At 41.1% G+C, this 22,575-nt stretch overlaps 2 protein-coding genes across 2 annotated transcripts in view; both read right to left on the reverse strand.

Moving 5' to 3' along the window:
* Positions 1-838: 838 nt before the first annotated feature.
* Positions 839-10,035, reverse strand: SPATA4 (spermatogenesis associated 4). Its single transcript, XM_019953335.2, has 8 exons — positions 9,791-10,035; positions 7,745-7,874; positions 7,258-7,376; positions 6,930-7,150; positions 4,712-4,828; positions 4,428-4,548; positions 2,344-2,363; positions 839-1,163 (listed from the first exon to the last, which is right to left on the reverse strand). Exons 1-8 carry the CDS (start codon positions 10,006-10,008, stop codon positions 1,051-1,053), a joined length of 1,059 nt encoding a protein of 352 aa, XP_019808894.2. The 5' UTR covers positions 10,009-10,035; the 3' UTR covers positions 839-1,050.
* An 8,412-nt stretch (positions 10,036-18,447) lies between these two features.
* Positions 18,448-22,575, reverse strand: part of ASB5 (ankyrin repeat and SOCS box containing 5) — a 40,945-nt gene continuing 36,817 nt past the window's right edge. Inside the window, exons 6-7 of the mRNA XM_019953441.2 lie at positions 21,425-21,616; positions 18,448-20,384 (exon numbers count right to left, since the gene is read on the reverse strand). Coding sequence (XP_019809000.1) covers positions 20,257-20,384; positions 21,425-21,616 — 320 coding nt within the window. The 3' untranslated portion in view covers positions 18,448-20,256. The remainder of the gene's footprint in view (positions 20,385-21,424; positions 21,617-22,575) is intronic.

Raw genomic sequence — 22,575 nt, forward strand, 5'->3', positions numbered from 1 at the left:
AAAACAAATAGAGTTTTGTTGGAAACTGACAAACATCATGAGATTCAGCCTTAGTAATACTCATCTTGGAAGTCAAATGACGCTATTAATGAGATAGCATAAAAACATGAGTAATTCCACTTAATGAAAATTTTCCAAATAATGAATTTAAGACTACCAAGAATATAGGAAGTATAATCAGAATATCCGGCTGCTTTTGTTTCCCTTTGATAAAAATATGGGGCTTGGCAGCAAGCAGGAAGGATTTTTCAAACTAAATGGTTTGCTAAACACCAGAATGAGGTTCTAAGTGAAGCATGATTTTCCTTCCAGTATCAACAGGAAAGATACATATTTTTTAAAAAAATTAATAGCTCAAGTAAAGCTATTTCTAGAGGTGGGCAAGATTTTCAGTGGACCAATGTGTAATAGTAATATTCAGAAAAAAATTGTATTGACGAGCATGACATGTAAATAAATTATATCAGGCAAACTAGTAGTGTAACTCTTTGCTAGTGAGGAAAACATATTACAAAGTAGATTCACATTACCTACAAAAGTTATGAGAAAAAACTCTTACTCGTCAGGGTGAATTAGGTTTAACTGTACCTTTAAACTTATTTTTGCTCATTCTGGACTAATGAAGGGGCTTCCCAGGTGGCTTCTTGGTCAAGAATCTTACTGCCAATGCAGGAGCGCAGGAGATGTGGGTTTAATCGCTGGATCGGGAAGATTCCCTGGAGGAGGAAATGGCAACCCACTCCAGTATTCTTACCTGGAGAATCCCACGGACAGAGGAGCCTGGCAGGCTACAGTCCATGGGGTTGCAAAGAGTCAGACACGACTGACGGACTAAGCATTAACATGCATACGAATAAACCAATTCTGTGTTTTCAGCAGTACCAGGCAGGCACAGGTGTTGAATAAAAGGTTGTTGAATTTTTAGAAAATATGCTCTTCAGCCCAACTATGGATAAGACACACTTTACTTCTTATTGAAATATATCCAAGTGTAGATGATTGTATCCTATTAGGGTGGCAAGAGGTGGTAAAATCACTTCTTCAAAGCCATTAGACAGGTGCTTCTTCGGGTTCCTTTTCCACATTTATGGTAGGCTTCATACAGTCAGAATATGTTCTGGTTTGCTTCACCTCAATTTCTTTAGGTGTACTGACTCTATTACCTGTATTTGGTGGGATATTTACATAAAATTAAGATCCATTCTGGTTATTAAATATGTACATAAACATCAATGTTTTTAATGTACCAACCATACACAATAATTAGCAAGAGGCTGGGCACAAGTTAGTCTAAAATCTCAAGTAAACAGAACATTTACAGCATGCATTATAGTAGTTGGAAATACAAAACCGGAATACCAGCGCCTCCAGAAGTCATCTGTAGAGCCTAAAAATACCCAGGGGTTATTGGGTGCATCTGATACTGAATATGACTACTATTTTTAAATGTTGCTTCAGAAAGCAGGTGAGGCAACAGTGATTTTAATAGTGATTTTAATAGTGCTTAGGTTTGCGAACACAGAATGCAGAATTAGGTTTCTAGAATTCTGTGCTGAGGCATCCAAGCTAGCCACTCAGACTCTTCAGCTGACTTGGTTTGAATAGGATTGGCCAAGAGATAACTGAGAGACCTGCATTTCCTTGGCCCATTGTTGTGGTTGATGCTCGATTTAGGTAAACAAAGGAACTTCAGTGTTTAAAAAAAAAGAAACACCTTTCTTATAATTAATTTTTACCACCGCATCAATATATTAAGAGAAACTTTTCAGATGAACAGCCTGTGATTTCAGTACCATTCAGTGCCAAGTGCCATCTCAGGTGGTAAAATAGGGTTAAATTCCTAAAGTCGAGGGTTGTTGCCTCTGCTCCTGTTAACTTACCAGTTCTGTTAGCTTATCCAAACTAATCACTCTGCTCTTATCAGAAATGACCAAAACGGCATCCATCTCACAAATGTGGGGAGAAATGACGTAAAGCCCAGGAAAAGGGGCTCTCATCCATATAATTACCAAAGTCAAACCCAAACCCAAACCATTAATTCCTGTTGTGCCTCGGTTGAGAGAGTCCCAGGATCTACAACAGGCTGGAGTGAAGGAGAAAGAGAAAAGCTCATGTCTTCCCATCCTGTGCTGCCCGGCCCCATGAGGGCACCTGTCGGCCATCTTGAAAAAGAGAAGACAAGACCGCGGAAGTGGGAGGGAATCAGGCCTCATGAGAGCGCAAGATGGGGGACGAGTTATTTATAGAAGTTCGTCCGTTGTTAAACACGGAACAGCAAGAGGCCATGCTACTAGGAGTCCCGATCTGAAATAACAATAGCATACAGTTTTTCGAAAAACTCACCTCTGAGTCTTGAAAGTTTCCTGAAAAGACAACAGAAATGAAGAATACTCTTTAGCAACTCAGATATCAGTAGGCAACTGTCATTTTTTTTTTTTTTTTTTAAGCGTGGCACCTGACATCTGTTTGTTATACAGGCAGAAAGCCTTGCTTTGGCTCATTCCTACCTTTGCTTTGTCATCCCCAGTCTCCAGTCTGGCCCTTTGAGCTCTATTACAGGGGTGGAGGCAGGCAGGTGAACAGAGAGAGGCCACTGCAATCTCCTCCCTGCCCACCACACCCCTCCCCACCCCAGCCCGCGGGGTTCCAGCTCCCACCCTGCTGGAACGTTTACTGCAAACATCCCTGATGGAAGGAGCCCGAGGTAGGCGGAAGGGGAGGATGTGTTCTCAGAATCTAAAAGGGAAACTATGAACTGCTCTTTTTTTTTTCCCTCATAGAAGCATTGGAATTCACTTCTGTTAGATTCTGTGGTGATGTATTTTGAGGCACTGGCTGGCCTAAGGTCTCAATATTAAAAAGTGTGCTCTGGGGAACAGTTGTTCTACCAAGCCATAAGTGTTAGTTGCTCTGCTGCTGCTGCTGCTAAGTCGCTTCAGTCGTGTCCGACTCTGTGCGATCCCATGGATGGCAGCCCACCAGGCTCCCGGGTCCCTGGGATTCTACAGTCAAGAATACTGGAGTGGATTGCCGTTTCCTTCTCCAATGCGTGAAACGTGAAACGTGAAAGTGAAGTCGCTCAGTCGTGCCCAACATTTTGTGACCCCCTGGAATGCAGCCCACCAGGCTCCTCTGTCCATGAGATTTTCCAGGCAAGGATACTGGAGTGGGTTGCCATTTCCTTCTCCAGGGGATCTTCCCGACCCAGGGATCAAACCCCGGTCTCTTGCACTGCAGGAAGATTCTTTACCGACCGAGCTATCAAGCCATAACAAAACAAAACTAAATAATAGTGATGTGTGATCAAATTGTTGTTAAGTTGCTAAGTCGTGTCCGACTCCTTTGTGACCCCACAGACTGTAGCCCACCAGGCTCCTCTGTCCATGGGATTCTCCCGGCAAGAATGCTGGAGTGGGTTGCCATTTCCTTCTTCAGGGGATCTTCCGGACTCAGGGATGGAACCCACGTCTCCTGCATTACAGGCAGATTCTTTACTGCTGAGCCACCAGGGAAGCCCCATGTGATCAGATAGAGTTTGAAAACACTTCATTCTATACCTTTCCCGTTTAATATTCATAATGCATATTAGCATATGAAAGGTTCTGAGAAGTCATTTAAAAAAAAAAAAACAAAGAATCTGTTGACATTGCTTTCCCAGAGCTTATATAAGCCAGGAACTTCCACCCCATCCTGCCCAAGAAATCCCTCTTCACCCCATCTTGCCCAAGAAATCTGTCTTCACACTTTAGTCAGCCTGCTCTGTAGAGAGTCCACAGGATAGTTTTCATCAAGGGCATGACAGTAAATATTATATTTCAAGCTTTGAGTAGTGTTTTCAGATAAAAATGGGACACTGTTAAATTTGAATTGCTGATACATAGTGAATATTTTTTTTAGCAAATGTCCTCAACATGTCTTAAAAAGTATTGGTTGTACTGCCCTCATCTTTTTATTTGCTGAGTACGTTGTGGGCCAGACAGTCTCTGTGGCCAGTACCAGCCTGCTGCTCTCGATGAGAAGCAGCCACAGACAAGGCACAAAGGCACAGGCGTGGCTGTGTCCCAGTACAGCTCTACTTACCAACATGGAAACTGGAATTCCATCGCATTTTCTCGTGTCAGGAGGTACCGTTTTTCTTTTGGTGTGTTTCCAACCATTTGAAGATGTAAAAGCCATTCTTCATTTGCAGGCTATACAAAATTGTCAGGCAGAGACTGACTTTAGCCTGTGGTTTGGCTACAGCATGCTGTGGTATACAGTGCTTTCTGAATTCACAGGATTTAAACTTGTGGCTTTTTGTAAAACAAGTGATTGGAAAGTCCAGGTGTGCAGGTTGTCTGTGTCTGCCTTTGGACTGATTCATCATCCAGCTGCTAGAGAACTAAGTTTTGAGCTCTGCCAATGCGCTTCCCCTGTATCAGACTCACTTTTTTAAGCAGAAATCAGTATTGGGATGGCTCATATAGAAGAAAGTAGGGGCACCCTGGCTTGGGGGTTTCCCCTGTTTTGACTGTTTCTTAGCCCTCGATGTACTCACACTCGCAGCACCTACAGAAAAACACAGCACGTCAACCTCCTGCACAGTTCTAGACTGAATGCCTAGACCAACATTTTTTACTATTTTAAAAATTTTAAATGAACAAAATAAAAGAAAAATATCAATTTTAACAAGTTAAAAAAAAAAAAAGAAAAAACCTTCTAAAAAACTTACAACACACAGGAGCGGGTCTTTCCTTTGAAACGACTGAATTGCTCTTGTTCCCAGAGGCTTTGGCAGGACGATGATCGAGAGTAGATTCTCCCACTGTTGGTTTGACTGCAAACCATTCTATAAAATACAAACACAACATTTTTTCTTAAAAATTCATTATGACTATTGTCAATATATGACACTACAATTTTCATTTAAGCAGATTATTTAGACATCAGGGATTCCCTGGTAGCTCAAACGGTAAAGAGTCTGCCTGCAATACGAGAGACCCGGGTTCGATCCCTGCATCGGGAAAATCCCCTGGAGAAGGAAATGGCCACTCACCCCAGTATTCTTGCATGGAAAATCCCATGGACGGAGGAGCCTGGCAGGCTACAGTCCATGGGGTCGCAGAGAGTCAGACACGACTGAGTGACTTCACTTTCACTTTTGTATCATATTCCTGAGAGTGGTGTGAATACATAGGTTAATAGCCCTCTCCACCATGGTTCACATCTCTGATGCATGGAATCGTTGCTTCAAAAAAGTTACTTTAAAGACAGTATCCCTATGTTCCTATTAGTCTTTTGATAAGCTTTTATTCAATAATAATATACATACAGAAAAATGAACAAATCGTATTGTTACAGTTTGATGAATTTTCGAAGTGAATACATACCTGGGTTGCCATCACCTTGATCCAGAAACAGTACCAGCACCCCCGAACCCCCTCATGTCTCTCTCTTGTTGTTGTTTAGTCACTAAGTCATGTCTGACCCTTTGTGACCCCATGGACTGTAACCTGCCAGGCTCCTCTGTCCATGGGATTTCTTAGGCAAGAATACTGGAGTGGGTGGCCATTTACTTCTCCAGGGGATCTTCTGGACCCAGGGATTGAACCCTTGTTGGCAGGCAGATTCTTTACCACTGAGCCACCAGGGAAGCTCCAGAACTCTAAAAAGAAAACTGTCTTGACATCCATCATAGGTTAGCTTTACATGTTTTTATATTTCATATAGATAAAATCATATAGTATCTTTCATTTTGCAATTATTTTTGTACTATAAAAATGGTGACAAAATTATTTTCCATGTTTCTGTGTTTCTTACTAATTCTGTCAACTGCAGCACTTGGGCATCAATTTCACTGTGCTTCCAAAGACCACTTACTCCTCTTAGCTCACCCTCATGGAGGCTAGAAGATGTGTGTGAGGTCATTTCTACTCATCAGCTGTGCCCTATGTCCGCTAAATACCACTCTGGACAGTAATATTGCACAGAACTGTTACAATCACTTTGGCTGCTTAAAATCAGCAGTCTCAAAAATCAACACTGATGATAAAAGAATTCTGTTCAATAATCTGAAGGGTTGAGGTGTCCATGGCTAAAGAGAAATTATGTTCCAAAGCAAACAGGGATGCAGGTCAGCTTTGCACTAAAATGGACATTTAAATTGAAGATTAAATGGAATGGATGTTTTTCAATCCAGAAATTCCTACTAGAACCAATAAGTAGAACTAATAGTGAGACAGATTAAATATAAGCAAATATTAGGGACAAAAAGTGATGCTTGATTTTGTGGTGTTAAAAAAATAACTTGACAAACTAAAATGCTGAACAACAAAAGAACTTAAGTGAGGGGACTTCCCTGGCAGTCCAGTGGTTAAGAATCTGCCCTTCTGTTACAGGGAGCACAGATTCAATCCCTGGTGGAGGAATTAAGATCCTGCATGTCTGTGCGGTATAGCCAAAAATAAATAAATAAATAAATAAAAATAAAAGGGAGAAATAGCATCAACTTTAAAAAAAATAGAGAACTTAAATGGGACAGGGGGCTGGCGGGGAGTGGGTAGCGTTCTAAGGTCCTTACAGTTTGAGGAAGAGAATAAATATATTACATTTAGACTAAGATAAATATGCATGTTAAAATTTCTATGGTAGCACTATAAAGAGTAGAAATTTGTAATTTTCCAAATTAGTAGCGGGGTCTTTGGAAAAAAGTTCAGTGCTAAAGAAGAAAAAATAGGTAAGACAAAAGATAAGAAATAGAACACATTAAAAGCACAAAATAATATGATAGATATGAATGCATATATGATTGAATTAATAAAAGTCGCAGCAGATGAAATTACAACAGTCCATGAATTGGGTACAGTGGCAGGCTTTTCTTTCACTTATGCTCAAGTAGAGCCTCATTAAGCTTGGAAGAACCCAGTTGACTATTTCCAAGGAAAACTTACTTGGATTCAGTTTTCTGCTCAATTTCCTTTGCAACATTTGTAAAAGGAAGAGGAACTCTACTTTAAGTTCATTGTTAAGTTTGTTGGGATTGCCTATTAGTTCTGATAGCCTAATGTTATCTTTAATAGACTTTGAAGCTGTCGACCTAGGGACCAGGGGTAACTGCATCTGGTAACTGTAGTCTGTGAAATTCACGAGGTCTTCCTGGATGCTTTTAATTCTGGAAAAAAATAAAATATTGTTGACAAATGCCATTTTAGTAATAAGATTTATATTACCAAAAGTTTCATATTAAATTATATTACTAGAAAATTCCAGATAACTCACTCTCTATGTGTTAACAAGGTGTACACCTCCTGTATCAGTATTTCAGGTACTCCGGCTTTACAGTGAATTGTTCCATGGATTAGTTCTTTAGGTAATTTAAGTTTTTTCCTTGCCAGGAACTTTAATAGTAGAAAGAGAATACTTTCATCATAAGAAATTCTATAAAAGTCTCCAATTACTGTGAATTCACTCTAGTCTCCCTTTAATCCTCAACTAATAGTTTGAGGTTTAATGTGATAATTATTAAAAGATATTATTACTCAGCAAGAAAATCAACTATTATATCCCACTCCAATTTGAAATGAGTATGCCAAGTTTCATAGGTGACTCATGACATAAACCTTAGTAACCTTTTCAATACAAGGAAACAAGCTGCCAACCCAGCACATGGCCACACACGCATATACAGAGAAATCCAAGATCTCAGGAATACACCTCTTCAAACAAACTTCTCAACAGTTAAAAGTGTCAGTGATTGCTAATTTACCTTTTCCAACTGTGCCCAGTTATCCAACTTGACTTTTAAAGAAGTTCCATTTTTAAAGGATGACAATTTAAGGTCCCAGGGGTAATAGGTAGTAAATATTTCTGCTATCAGGAAGCCATTTGAAAAATCCCTGTTCCATAGCGATAAGGAAATGAAATTAAGTGCAGTTACTTATACAATTTGTATTTATAGTTAATTCAGTTCAGTTCAGTCGTGTCCGACTCTTTGCGACCCCATGAATCGCAGCATGCCAGGCCTCCCTGTCCATCACCAACTCCCAGAGTTCACTCAGACTCACGTCCATCGAGTCGGTGATGCCATCCAGCCGTCTCATCCTCTGTCGTCCCCTTCTCCTTCTGCCCTCAATCCCTCCTAGCATCAGAGTCTTTTCCAATGAGTCAACTCTTCGCATGAGGTGGCCAAAGTACTGGAGTTTCAGCTTTAGCATCATTCCTTCCAAAGAACACCCAGGACTGATATCCTTTAGAATGGACTGGTTGGATCTCTTTGCAGTCCAAGGGACTCTCAAGGGTCTTATCCCACACCACAGTTCAAAAGCATCAATTCTTCAGCACTCAGCTTTCTCCACAGTCCAACTCTCGCATCCATACATGACTACTGAAAAAACCATAGCCTTGACTAGATGGACCTTTGTTACACCACTTAAATATTCTATACTGACAGCAGCTAACTTATGGAGCTTTCTTGGATCACTGCTCTAAGGAAGCCTGCTATGGAATAGCATTTGGGTAATGCTATTTGACACACCAAAGCCCGTGGCATTCCTTTTATGAAGCCAAAACTATTATTTTGTATTGAATATGCATTTTAACAAGATCCCCATGTGATACCTGTATCCACTGAAAAGTTCAGGCATCTTTCTTAAGGAAAACTGAAATTAATAAGCCAGAGTCATTGCCTACAAAGTCATTATTTTTCTGGAATTTAGTTTGCATTCCCAGAAAAAATATTAACTGCCAGTTATGTTCAGCAAATGAAATAAAAAGATGCTTGCTTCTTGAAAGAAAAGCTGTGACAAATGTAGATAGCATTCTTTGTTAAAAAGCAGAGACCTCATTGTGACAAAGGTCTGTAGAGTCAAAGCCATGTTTTTTCCAGTAGTCATGTACAGCTGTGAGAGTTGGACCATAAAGAAGGCTCAGTGCCAAAAAAATTGATGCTTCGAACTGTGGTGCTGGAGAGGACTCTTGAGAGTCCCTTGGACTGCAAGGAGATCAAACCAGTCCATCCTAAAGGAAATCAACTCTGAATATTCATTAAAAGGACTGATGCTGAAGATGAAGCTCCACTTCTTTGGCCACCTGATGCAAAGAGCCAACTCATTGGAAGAGACCCTGATGCTGCGAAAGATTAAGGGCAAGAGGAGATAAGGACAACAGACGATGAGGTAATTGGATAACATAACCAATCAGTGGACATGAGTTTGAGCAAACTCCAGGAGCTAGAGAAGGACAGGGAAGTCTGGAACACTGCACCCCATGGGGTGGCAAAGAGTCAGACATGACTTAGCGACTGAACAGCAGTGTTCAGCGAGGCTGCAGTTAGACAGCAACTTTTTTCAGTCCCTGATAACTCTCAAACTAGATGCAATATCTAACAGAAAGTAAACTGATCCTCACTAATATAAATGTCCAATGTCCCTGGAGAAAGAGCCTGGACTTTTTTTTTTTTTTTTGAGTTACCAAAGTATTCTCTATTGGCTTAAGTCTAAGTAATGATTGACTGATTGAAATGCTCCATCCTATTTTTTTAGGTCATCTCCCTAAGACAGCAAGGAGTGTGTGAGTGTGTGTGTGTGTGTATGTGTGTGTGTATGAATGTATGAGTATGTGTGTGTGTGTGAGTTTGAGTGTGTGTATATGAATTTATGAGTGTGTGTGCATGTGAGTGTGTGTGTGTGTGTATGTGTGGTGGGTAGGCGGGTGCGGGGGCAGTCCCTGGAAAGAGCCCCTGAGCAGATCCCCGGCCTGCTTTGCTGGGCCCTCAGCGCCTCTAGGCGTCCGGGGGCCGGACCTGCTTCAGCACCTGCTGATGTTCCTGGGGAAGAAGGTGAGATCGAGGCTCTGGAGCCAGCGCAGAACCGACCGAGACAGGCGGGAGCTCTTCGGGGGATGAGGATAGACCAGACACTTCTTAGGCTTCTCTCCATTGGGAGCTGCTTGACATGGCAAAACTGACCGTGTCTTAGGGCGGGCTGCCGCCGGCTGTGTCAAAAGCCCTCCTCTAGGGCCGGCGGCAGCCATGGCGCTTTCTGGGTTTCTATGGCAGCACCGTTAGGGGCGGGGCCTCTGCTGGGGCGGGGCCTAGTGTGGGCGGGGCCTCAGGGCGAACGCCCCGCCTCACGGGTGCTCCAGCTTGGGGTCCTGCTACCCTGGGTTGGTGGACGCGCATCCCGGGTCCCACTGGGAAAGGACTCGGTTCCAGGAGCTTAAACTTTGGACGGAGTTTTCAATCTCCGTTTTACCCTTTAAGAAGTAACCGATTAGAACACTCTCACTCCCATCCGGCTTTCCCTTAGAAACTGACATTTTGAATGTTGTGGTTTCTGTAGTCAATCATTTTGAGGAGGTTGAGGACATTTCAGAAGACAAAGACTGTTTTTGTTTGGAAAATGGAAACAATAGAGATTTTTTTCCAAACTTCCAATGGAAAAAAATCTTCAAAATTAAGATGAATAGATGCTTAATGTCTACAAAATTTAATGTACCTATTTCCTTAATTATTACATTGTGTTCATAAAAATTGCATAATATTTGAAGGTAACTTGTAAATTAGATCATCACACTTCACAAGGATGCCCCAGTGTGCATGATTCATTCATTCATTGGACAAGTATTTATTGAATCCCTTCTAGGCCCTGAGCTAGTCGCTTGAGATTTATCAGTGAAAGATATAGATTAAAAAAGGATTGCAGACCAGGCACAATTATAAATTAAATATTTGCACATCAGAATTATTAACATCCTTTAAAAACTTTTACAGTAAAAGATAAAATCAATGTGGTTCATATATACATATTATTATGCAAGATAAATATGGGATAGACTTGAGAGTAAAGCAATATTTCACTGAACATGTTTATTAATATAGTAAACCAATGTGAGTCTGTATATGGTGAAAAAGAAAACCAGAAATGGGGCTATACAAGTGTTTTTTCTTTGCCCAATATGTTTTTCATGGATAATTATTTCATTCAGTGAACTTTTTGAGGAGTTATTGTTCTGTTCTTTGCTGTGTACTAGATCATCACTATTCAATATGCTAGCCACTAGCCCTATGTAGCTGTTCAGATTTAAATATTAACAAATTAAAATAAAGTGGGTAACACTGGCTGCATTTCAGCTTCTCAGTAGCCACATGGGACTGGCTAGTGGCCATCACTTGGTACAGCATAGACACCACGCTGTCACTGCGGGAAGTTCCATTGGGTGGCTGTGCACTGGCTTATTTATAGAAGGTACAGAGATATAAATATCTGAAAAGCTCTGCCACGGTAAAAATATATTAGTATCAGGGAGGAAGCAAATAATTTGGCCTGAGGGAGTGTAGGAGTCCTCTCAGAGGAGGTGACCTTTGATGTGACTTTTATAAGGCAGTATTTTGAATAGGTAAAGACACAGGCTTTGGAGCACCAGCCTTATCTTTTATTGGTTATGAGACTTATTATGTGACGAGTTATTTATTTTTATTTATAAAAGATGGAAATAAATAGGAGGATACACCTCACAGGGTTATGTTGGATTAAATCAATAAGTTAAATGAGTGAAAAGCCTGGAACAGTGTGCACACATCATAAGGGCTCAGTACGTTTAAATATTTTTAAGATGATCATGGAAATCTGTGGAATAAAGAGGAAAGGGGACAGCTTCACACGGAGTTACTGATGTGAGCAGAAGCAGATGATATCTATGATAACCTCAGATACGCAGATAACACCACCCTTATGGCAGAAAGCGAAGAGGAACTAAAGAGCCTCTTGATGAAAGTGAAAGAGAAGAGTAAAACAGCTGGCTTAAAATTCAACATTCAGAAAACGAAGACCATGGCATCCGGTCCCATCACTTCGTGGCAAATAGATGGGGAAACAATGGAAACAGTGAGAGACTATTTTCTTGGGCTCCAAAATCACTGCAGATGGTGACTGCAGTCATGAAATTAAAAGATGCTTGCTCCTTGGAAGAAAAGTTATAACCAACCTAGATAGCATATTAAAAAGCAGAGACATTACTTTGCCAACAAAAGTCTGTCTAGTCAAAGCTATGGTTTTTCCAGTGGTCATGTATGGATATGAGAGTTGAACTATAAAGAAAACTGAGCACCGAAGAATTTATGCTTTTGAACTGTGGTGTTTGAGAAGACTCTTGAGAGTCCCTTGGACTGCAAGGAGATCCAACCAGTCCATCCTAAAGGAAATCAATCCTGAATATTCACTGGATGGACTGATGCTGAAGCTGAAACTCCAATACTTTGGCCACCTGATGCGAAGAACTGACTCACTGGAAAAGACCCTGATGCTGGGAAAGAGATTGAAGGTGGGAGGAGAAGGGGCTGCCAGACGATGAGATGGTTGGATGGCATCACCGACTCAATGGGCATGAGTTTGAGCAAGCTCCAGGAGTTGGTGATGGACAGGGAGGCCTGGCATGCTGTAGTCCTGCTGCTGCTGCTGCTGCTGCTGCGTCGCTTCAGTCGTGTCCAACTCTGTATGACCCCATAGATGGCAGCCCACCAGGCTCCCCCATCTCTGGGATTCTCCAGGCAAGAATACTGGAGTGGGTTGTCATTTCCTTCTCCAATGCATGAATGTGAAAAGTCAAAGTGAAGTTGCTCAGTCGTGTCCGACTCTTAGCGACCTCACGGACTGCAGCCTACCAGATTCCTCCGTCCATGGGATTTTCCAGGCAAGAGTACTGGAGTAGGGTGCCATTGCCTTCTCCATGCTGTAGTCCATGGGGTCGCAAAGAGTCTGAGACGACTGAGTGACAACTGAACTGAATGTGGTGTTTCCTTTGCCGAGCTGTATTAAATTCTGCCACTAGGGGGAACTAGAGAGAGAGAGAGACCTGGAGGCCAGAGGAAGGGAGAAGGGCTGTTTGGACGAAGGTCACCAAGGCAACAAAGCTTCACCTGGCAGTGCCAGCTGGTGCCAGTTTCCAGTTTTTGTTCCCACTCCTGGAGCAAGTTTCATCGTACTCTCTTACAGGTTTCAGCAACCACTGAGAAGTGGTGGCACTCAGAAGTCTGAGCCCCAGATTCAACTCTCAGATCCCTGCTCTAAGTTCCTCAAGAATCAGCACCCGCTGTGTTCTCTGCCCCTTCTAAGAGTCAGTCTGTAGGGCCTTCCCTCGAAGTTCAAGGCTCTCAGAACTCCTGCTGCTGCTGCTGCTGCTGCTAAGTCGCTTCAGTCGTGTCCGACTCTGTGCGACCCTATGGACAGCAGCCCACCAGGCTCTTCCGTCCACAGGATTCTCCAGGCAAGAGTACTGGAGTGGGCTGCCATTTCCTTCTCCACTCAGAACTCCTGCCCCTTCCCTTTGCACTCCCTCTAGCATACAGGTCTGGTGACAACAGAGGATGAGATGGTTGGGTGGCATCACCGACTCAATGCACATGAGTTTGAACACACTCTGGGAGGCAGTGCAGGACAGGAAAGCCTGGCGTGCTGCAGTCCATGGAGTCCGAAGAGTCATGCTATGATGAGTAACTAAACAACAACAACTCGAGGTCTATCTCTGTTAATTTAATCATCTCATTTTAATTGTGTAGCTCTTCAGTATCCATTTAACCATTTCCTGAAGTTAAATTATTGTTGAATTCATGAAGTTACTGCTGTTTCCCTGATGAATGATGCCTGGAGTGTGGGCTCCCTCTACGACTGGCTCATCTACATCTCACTAAGGCAGCTGAAGAACCTGCTACTCCTATTCATCAGATCCATGGTATCATGAATAAAGTGGATACTCAAAAATAAAGATACTCAAAAACTTCTGCTGATCTTGTGGCAGAGAGCCAGAAAATTGATTTGACCTAAAGCAGGATGATGAACTTGCCCTACTGCTCCTGCTCGAAGAAAGCACGCTGCTTTTTGTGGTTCTTGCAGATTGTTACAGAGGAGAGAAAGTATCAGATCAATAGCAGGATAACAGTTGCTAGGGACTGTGGCAGTTTATTCCAGTAAAGAGCCCTCAAACAGAAGAGCACCTGTGACTGAAGTTACCTCCTGATGAAGTTCAGAAACCTGGAGTCATCCTCTAAGTCCCAGCCAACTTCCCACGTGAGCCCAACAGCTATCCAAGTCAATAATTGTTGTGGACCTCTCATATGTCAAAAGAAAATTCAGAGAGCTTACTTGATATGAGTATTTTCTTGATCGAGAAGCAAACTTGACAGACAGGGAGAGTTGCAGCAGAAGGAGCTTAGAAGCTGAATTTCAGCAATTATAGTGCAGTTTATAAAGTATGTTTGTGTCAGTACAGTCAGCCCTCGGACCCATGGCTTCCATAACTGTGGATTTAACCTGGCTCAGATAGAAAAATGTTAGAAAACACAATTCCAGAAAGTTTGGAAAGGCAAAACTTGAATTTTCCTCCTGCCAGCAACTATTTACACAGCATTTGCATTGTATTAGGTATTATAAGTAATCTAGAGATGAGTTAATGTATACAGCAGGGTGTGCATAGGTTATAAGCAAATTCCACACCATTTTTAATAAGGACCTTGAGCATCCTGGGATTTTGGCATCCTCAAGCCTTTAAGGGATGACTGTGCACTGTTTTCCATTGTGACTGGTTCAGTTCAGTTCAGTTCAGTCGCTCAGTCGTGTCCGACTCTTTGCGACCCCATAAATCGCAGCACGCCAGGCCTCCCTGTCCATCACCAACTCCCGGAGTTCACTCATACTCAAGTCGGTGATGCCATCCAGCCATCACATCCTCTGTCATCCCCGTCTCCTCCTACCCCCAATCCCTCCCAGCATCAGAGTTTTTTCCAGTGAGTCAACTCTTCGCATGAGGTGGCCAAAGTACTGGTTACTGGGAACTTACACTCCTTTTCCTTGATTGTAGCCCACTAGCTAGGAAACTGTAAGGTCTCATTGATAGGAAGAAGGCTTAAAGTTTTATTTAAGGTTGGAATCAGCATCTGGGGACATCGGGACAGCTTAGGTTTAAGTGCAGTGGGAATTTGGTCTGGGGGGATTTTCAAGCTGTGGTCTCAGCTTTGATTTCTCTACGCCACACCTCTCTTCCACTGTGAATGTGACGGAGTGCAGACAGTGGGAGCCGACTGTGTTCTGCTCAGCCAGGGGCATCTGTGCTATACTGGGTGTAACCAGACCCCCACCCCACCCCGTCTGCTTCTGCCCAACAGGGAGGGGAAGTGTCCGTTTCCTGAGTCATACAGAAGGATCTCTTGATTCTCTTCCAGTGCCCTCCAACCTGGACTGTGTCCATATTGAAGTGACATTTGATAAAGCACCTCAGGTTATCCCTCTAGTTCTTTTAATGGGACAAGAATTACCTGAGAAAGTTCCACGTGGCTTACCTGTGGAGTCCTATCCCCAGGTCACAGGTGTGAGGCATTGCAGCAAGGCCTCAGACATGGAGCCCAGAGCCAAGGTCACCCCTGAAACTGACTGAGCCCCATTGGAACTGCTGCCAAGCCCCTTGATCCTTACGGCCAGATTCTTGACCTCAAATTAGGTAAAAAACACCCACCATGGCCCCCTAACCAGTCACCTAATTCCACCCTTCCAGCAGGAATTTTCTGTCTTGAGGCTATAAAAATTGGCTACTAACCTATGAAAAGCATCAACCAGGAGGTCAGCCAGCTGTGCTCATAGCACCCACATTATCTCCGCTCTTTGGTTCTCAAACCCACTCCTTTCTGCAACAATCTGTGTCTAAAAATTCCTTTCCAATCCATGCTCGGACTGCCACACCACCCAAAGATGAAAACGTCTCTCCACATGGATGTTAGTCACTGGAGTATTTATAGTGTCACAGCAGAATCGGAACAGAATCGGAATAAAACTGTGGGGCCCACTGTTGAAAATTAAGCTTTCAAGATGACCATTAAGCCAAGCATGGGATGCTCTGAGTGTGGAACCGTGGAACAGAGTCGAACCCAATGTTCCTAAAGCTGGCATATGTGGCTGGGTTGACCATGTACTTTTCCTCCTATGCATAACTCAAGAAGAAAGTTCATGAGGTTCCTTTTAATACCTTCAGGTTTTTTGTTTGTTTGTTTGTTTGTTTTTTTAAGGACACTGTAACAGAGTCCAAAATTACTGCTTCCCTTCCCCCAGACTGACACCATTAAATTGAGTTCTTGCTTTCAAAGTCATTTCATGCCTTCCTGTACAAAATGGATATGGATCTGCATAATAATTTGAAACATAAAAATGTAAAATGCTCACTTCACTTTGAGAGGGAGGCCTCAAAAATTATGAGCTAGTTGGGAAAATACTTCTGTTCCTCCTTATGTGTTTGAATGGTCTTGTCCTTGAGAATTAATATTTGTCCTTGGGAAGTGTAGAACCGTGTGTGTTTGTGTTTAACTTACCCTCTGGGCAGTGCTAGGTCCAGACAGGACCGATTCAGAGCTGAGGCCCACCCTCATGCTCTGTGGGTCAGTCACTGCTCCGGGGGACGGGGGACCAGTGATAACGGAACCCCTCCTCCTTTTAATGGGGAGGGGAGTTGGCAATAAGAGGGGCAGCTATTGGAAGACTGAATCCTGGCCCCAGACGGAACTGCCTTCACTCTCGATAGTCCTGGGTTCCCTGAAGTCCAGGGTCTGAGTGATGGTGTCAAGTCCCAAATGCTAGCTTGTCCTTTTTGAGGAAGGGACAAGCTAAGAATCCTGCATTGGCCACAAGAATGAATGATACGGAGAGATGGAGTCACCATTCTCCCCTGCCAAAGAAAAAAAAACCCAAACTCTTTAAAAACCCAGATGTAGGGTGTTAGTTCTGTCTCATCTCTGGGTGAAGGAGGATCAGAAACAGGGTTTTCTGCATGCCTTTATTCCTTGGTCTAGTGCAGGATGCTGGCACCACGTTGCCCTATCCTCCAGCCCAGCCTCAGTTCCCCACTGGGGAAGAAACCCTATTCCTCCTTCTGTACATTTCATAGATTATCTGCCTGCGTGCCTCACCCTGACAAGGCATGATTTTGACAAGGGATCATCTTGTGATGGAGCTGTCCTGACAGCGAATGTCCTGACTCGTTGTGTCTCCCACCCTGCATCCAGCAAATCCTCTCCTGGTTGTTACCGAGGACTGTGCCCCCGAGAAACACAGCCTTTCTCTCCTCGAGCCTTTGGGAACCTTCATGGTCTGAGGGGTGAATCACTGGCATGATTCGTTTGTGTTGAGACTCAGAAACACTAACTCTCCTGTTTCTAGCAGGCAGACCTAATCAGCTGCTTTTGTACGACACAGAATGAATGTTTCCATTTGCCATAGCAATTCCAGTGGATGTTTCATTTTATATATTTAGGTCATTTATATTCCCTGAAGGGCACCCTTTTTTTTGTTGAAACCCTAGAGCAGATGGAGAGGTAACAAGGCCTGAATTTTCTGAACAAAATTTGCTCCCAAAAAAGACTGAGAATGATTGTTAAGGCTTTTAGGAGAGAGTGCAAGCCTTAAACCAATTATAAATAAGAAAGTGGAGAAATTAGAGTAAAAAGGTGGGAATAACCCAAGGGAGCAGATCATTTGTTTAAATTGTTGGTAGTGAATGGAGAACCACCCTCCTGGGTTCAGGGCTAAGGAAACACAGCGGATACTCTTAGACCTTTTCAGAAGAGGCCATCCTTTCATGCTGTGCTTCTATTTACTGATTTCTGAACATCTGTACTCTGTGGTTACAACAACAATGGAAAGTAAATACTTTTTTTCCTACAAAAATAAGTGTGTTCAGCAGTGCTTTATTCCAGCATTTATTTCATCATATTTCTTTAATCTCATATCAAATACACATGGTCCCCGATCTACTGGTTTTTTGACTTCAGGATGGTTTGAAAACCATATGCCTTCGGTAGAAATCGTACTTCAAGGGTTGCATTTGGGTCTTTGTCCCAGACCAGTGGTAGACTGTCCCACCAGATTTCTTTATGCTGGGCAGGACCTGCCGCTCCCAGGCAGTCCCCTGACCACCGAGCAGAGCAACTGATACATGTATAACTATTCTAGACCCAGACAACGGCCTGCTTTTCACTGTCAGTACAATATTCAGTCAACTGCATGGGAGAGTCAATGCTTTATGATAAACTAGGTTTTGTGTTAGATGATTGTGCCCAACTGTAGGCTAATGCACATGATCTGAGCACATTTAAGGTGGGCCAGGCTGAGCTCTGATGTTTCATGGGGAGGTGTATTAAATGCATCTTTAACATATGATGTTTTCACCTTATGATGGGTTGATCAGGAGGCAACCCCATAGTAGGTATGGTATAGGCTATCTGTAGTATTTTTTTATTTTGCCTTTGTAGAATTTTGTCCTTGGACCTTTACACATGTTTGTAAAAAGATTCTGATTAGAGGAACTTCACAGTGTCAGTCGGCATCATGTCACTCTAACTGCTCCTGATACAGTGATTTGAAAACCAGTAGTAAATAAGACTAGGACAATTGAATCATATTCTCCATTACCTTCCATTAGAAAATCAAATACTAATTAGAACAGGAAAAAAACTGGTTTATTCCAGGGATAACCATCACACTTTAATATAGTAACATACATATGATGTGTTTAAATTAGAACATTTCTTTGATATGATAATCATACTCAAGCTAATATACAAGGTACCAGCACTCTAAAACTTTCCAAGTGTCAATTTTTATTTTAATATTTGATATTTGCTTCTCTTACTGACATAAGACCAATTAAGAGGGATGCCTTGTACCCTAAGATGACTTCTTGCTCAGGAAAAATACTAGTAGACACTGTTTTACTGAAAAGCAATTTTAATATGTGATTATGTTTAATAGGGTTACTCTATAATTAAAAAAAAGGTTAAATGCATATTATTCTGAGGATATTACGAATTTATTAAACTGAGATATTTTGTAAAACAGACTAATTTAAAAGTCTCTAGCCACATAGAAGACATTTAAAAAAAAATGCCACAACCATATTTTGACTTTTGAAAATCTAGAATGATTCTTTAAAAATGTAGTCTTAATAACTTTGGGTTTATATACAACAATAGTTTATTTCCCACAGGTCTCTGGCAGTCAGTCAAGAATTAAGTAAAAAGGAAAATAGGCCCCGGATTATCAAAATGTTTTATCAAAATTTGATAAATTTATAGGACTCATCCAAGTATTTTCTTCTACTTTACACAGTGTTATAAGTATCTTATTATCTTATAAATTCAAATAGTTTAAACTACAAAGTAGGCACAGAGAGTTTTTTTAATGTTTAATTTTATTTTTGAATTACTTTTTATATTGCACTCAAATACATTAAGCAGAAGAGAATAAACCCCACAGAGGAAACCTTCTTATGTACAGCATCCCTTTATAGTATCGTCTATGCTGAACCCTTGTTTTGTGCAAGAATTAGAAACACCACAGTGAAGGTCCACAGATGGGGGACATTTCCTAAGGTTTCTGTGTTTGCTAAGTAATACCCTTTTTCCTTTTCTTTGAAAACCCCACATTTTAAGGCATTTTTTATCTTCCACCTTCTACAGCCTTGGGCCCCCCTGATCCCTAGAGTGTGAGCCAGGGCCTCTTTATCAACTAGATGTGAAGTTCATTTTCCTGGTCCAAGTCTCACCAGCTCCTGACAGCCTCTGAATGGAGGAGGCTGGGATGATATGTATAAAAGCACAGAAGAGAGACCCTGAGAGACCACTCATGAGTAGGAAAGGGTCTTCAAATACACTGAGCAGGTGTGTAATGTTCCAGACTTCTTAGGGTGAGAGAGCTGTAGTGATCATTCTAGTCCTGCCAGTTTCTGAAACAGGTTTACCTAAGGCAGTGAAGTGACCACTGGGACCTTTGCAGGAAAGGGGCGATTCGTCTTCTCTTTACTGAATTGATCATTATAATGATAAGTAAACATTTAACATAGTGGGTTTCCTGAATGACAGTCATCTTTATTTCAAAAAATATATGAGCTGCTCTTTTCTAAACCATACTCATATTTTGTATTAATGTCAACAATATAGAAATAATCAATTACAGAGGCCAAAACAGAAGCATAAACATTCGTCGAAGAATCTAGACCTTCAAAAATATATGAATACTTTTAGTAAGGGTTCATATAGATACTTTAAACATATTATAGTCCAAAAACAGTAAAAATGCATGAAACATACTATGCACTAGTACACTTTAACTAAAATTGCTATTTCACTAACTTCCCGGGTATTCTCATATCTCTACCATCTCTTTAGCATGTTTTAATATGAAATATACACTATGCAGATGAAATAGAAATTTATGATTTTCAGACATTTAGAATTATTTTACTCCCTTATCGATACTGTAAGAAGTTCTGCAATAACGTTGGCAGCTGGAGCTGTGGGATAAGGTGTAATCTTGGTCTACCGATGTAGTTTCTGATACAGAGTCTGCAGAGCTGGCATAGAGAGCTTGGGGTGGCTGTAAGAAACGTGAAAGTATTTGTTTATTAAAATCAAAATGGATTTTTCTGTGTTGTAAGACACATGAAATCAAACCACAAAAAAAAAGACAGTGCTTTGCAATAAATTAGGGCAGTATAACCATTGTGCGTTTGTACATGCTCAGTTTTGTCTGACTCTTTGCCACCCCATGGACTGTGGCTCACCAAGTTCCTCTGTCCATGGAATTTCCAGGCAAGAACACTGGAGTGGGTTGCCATTTCCTCCTCCAGGGGATCTTCACAACCCAGGGACCGAACCCGGCAATGTAAGTGTACACTTTACCACTACACCACCTGGGAAACCCATTAACCTAGGGATATTTATATAAGCATATGTGTATTGCTTTTATTTGTAAGACTTTATTATAATTGAGATATAATCCATGCATGTTCTTTAAAATATTTTACTCTTCGGGTTTATGAAATTATTGTTGTTTATAAAGCCTCAAAAACAAGGCTTTTTGCTTTTTGAAGGAGATATAAATCTCCTGCTTTATGAAGGACATATAAATCAAAAGCTCCAAGAAGTGTTATGCACTAAAAGGGGAATTAAAAAAACTTTTTTTCCTCAAATTAGATTAACTATTTAAGCCAAAGCAAATTTTTCTCTAGTGTCTAGACCAGGCTTTAGAATTTCTGTTTTAGAATAAAAATACTTCATGATTATGTTTCTATAACACACTATTGATGATGCACATCCTTATAAAATGGGGCATATTTCAAGATATATATTAATAAATATATATTTAAACAGAATCAACATATTGTTTACTGTCAAAAATAATATATTTAACTTAAACTGAAGGAATACAGAATTTAGGTAAGATGAGAACAAAGAAAATCAAAATCCTCATGATACCTTCTTTATGGATGCAACCCAAGTTAAAAAGTTATCTTCCTTCAAAAAAGATTCCAAATGCTATGTCATTGTTATTTTACATGCCAACAAAAAGTCTTCTAATTTCATCTATCTCAAGCCCTTCAAAATGTTTTTAATGCCCTCGTAGATTCTTCTTACCTTCATGTTGAAGCAATAATCTTTCCACCAGACTATTAGAAGTCGCTACATCGACAGGTCGCAGAAGATCTGTGTTTTTGGCGTTGATATCCGCTCCAAATTCTAGCAGTAAGTTTACAATTTCTGTACAGGACTGTTGAGCAGCAGCGTGTAATGGAGTATCCCAATATTTGCCTTTTTGTACATCAGCACCTACATGGAAATGAGGAGTGATGGTTTGTGAGACGAATCACCTACCTCAGCAAGGGGAGGCCAGTGTGTCAGCCACAAAGAGGACCTCAATTCTCTGTAATGAGCTACTTCTTTGTATGCAATATATATGCACAATGCAGATTTCATAAATATGCTTCATACATACATGTATTGAATCTTAAAATGCAATACACCTGGATGGAGAGTTCACACTTTTGTTAAGTCCTCTAATATTGTTCTCTATGCTTGAAAAATTTCATAATAAATTATTTAAAAAAAAAATTTAAACGATTCCCAAAGTAATCATATTAACTAGTATTTATAGTGCACAATTAGGTTGACATATCCATTTTCCTCACAATGGATCATTCTTAGGATTATTCAAGAGCTTATTGTTCTTATTCTTTTCATTTATTTTAGGGCAATAGAACTCTTTGGTTTCTCAGAAAACTTATGACTATAGATACGTGAGCTCTTTGGGTAAAATGTACACAAATTCATCCCCCTCTCACTCAGGTAGTTTAATTCAGTATATATGTAAAGGCACTGAGCCTTTTAAGTAGAAAAGCACATTATATTTCTGCATGCAAAGTACGTTTTTAAAATGCTTGTATTAAAATATCCTTACATGTTAAATTACCTATTACACAGTTATTTTATCTTGGTGCAAAGCCCTGGCACATGGTGGTCATTTGACACACGTGCAGTGAATATGTGCTGTTTAATACTGTAAAGAATAATGATCCCATTTTCCAATGCATAAAAAGTTACACCACCAAGACAGGCCTGTTAATAAAAATCCATTAAGTCCTTCTCAGCTCTGCTTTCTGACACCATCAATAAAACTGATGATGTTTATAAGAAGCAACACATTTCATGAGTCCCTCTATGGCCCTCCTGATACTCTCAAGTTTCAGTAAATGTATTTGTTTTCAATATTTTTAAATCAAATGTAAAAG

The sequence above is a fragment of the Bos indicus genome, chromosome 27, assembly GCF_029378745.1.
Source record: "Bos indicus isolate NIAB-ARS_2022 breed Sahiwal x Tharparkar chromosome 27, NIAB-ARS_B.indTharparkar_mat_pri_1.0, whole genome shotgun sequence".
Classification (NCBI taxonomy): domain Eukaryota; kingdom Metazoa; phylum Chordata; class Mammalia; order Artiodactyla; family Bovidae; genus Bos; species Bos indicus.

Coding starts and splice junctions, on each gene's coding strand:
- SPATA4 (XM_019953335.2), bottom strand. CDS start 10,008: ATGGCTGCCGCCGGCCCTAGAGGAGGGCTTTTGACACAGCCGGCGGCA. Junction 7,151..7,257: donor ACCTTGTTAACACATAGAGA/GTGAGTTATCTG, acceptor ATTTTTTTCCAG/AATTAAAAGCATCCAGGAAG. Junction 1,164..2,343: donor GAAACTTTCAAGACTCAGAG/GTGAGTTTTTCG, acceptor CACCAAATACAG/GTAATAGAGTCAGTACACCT.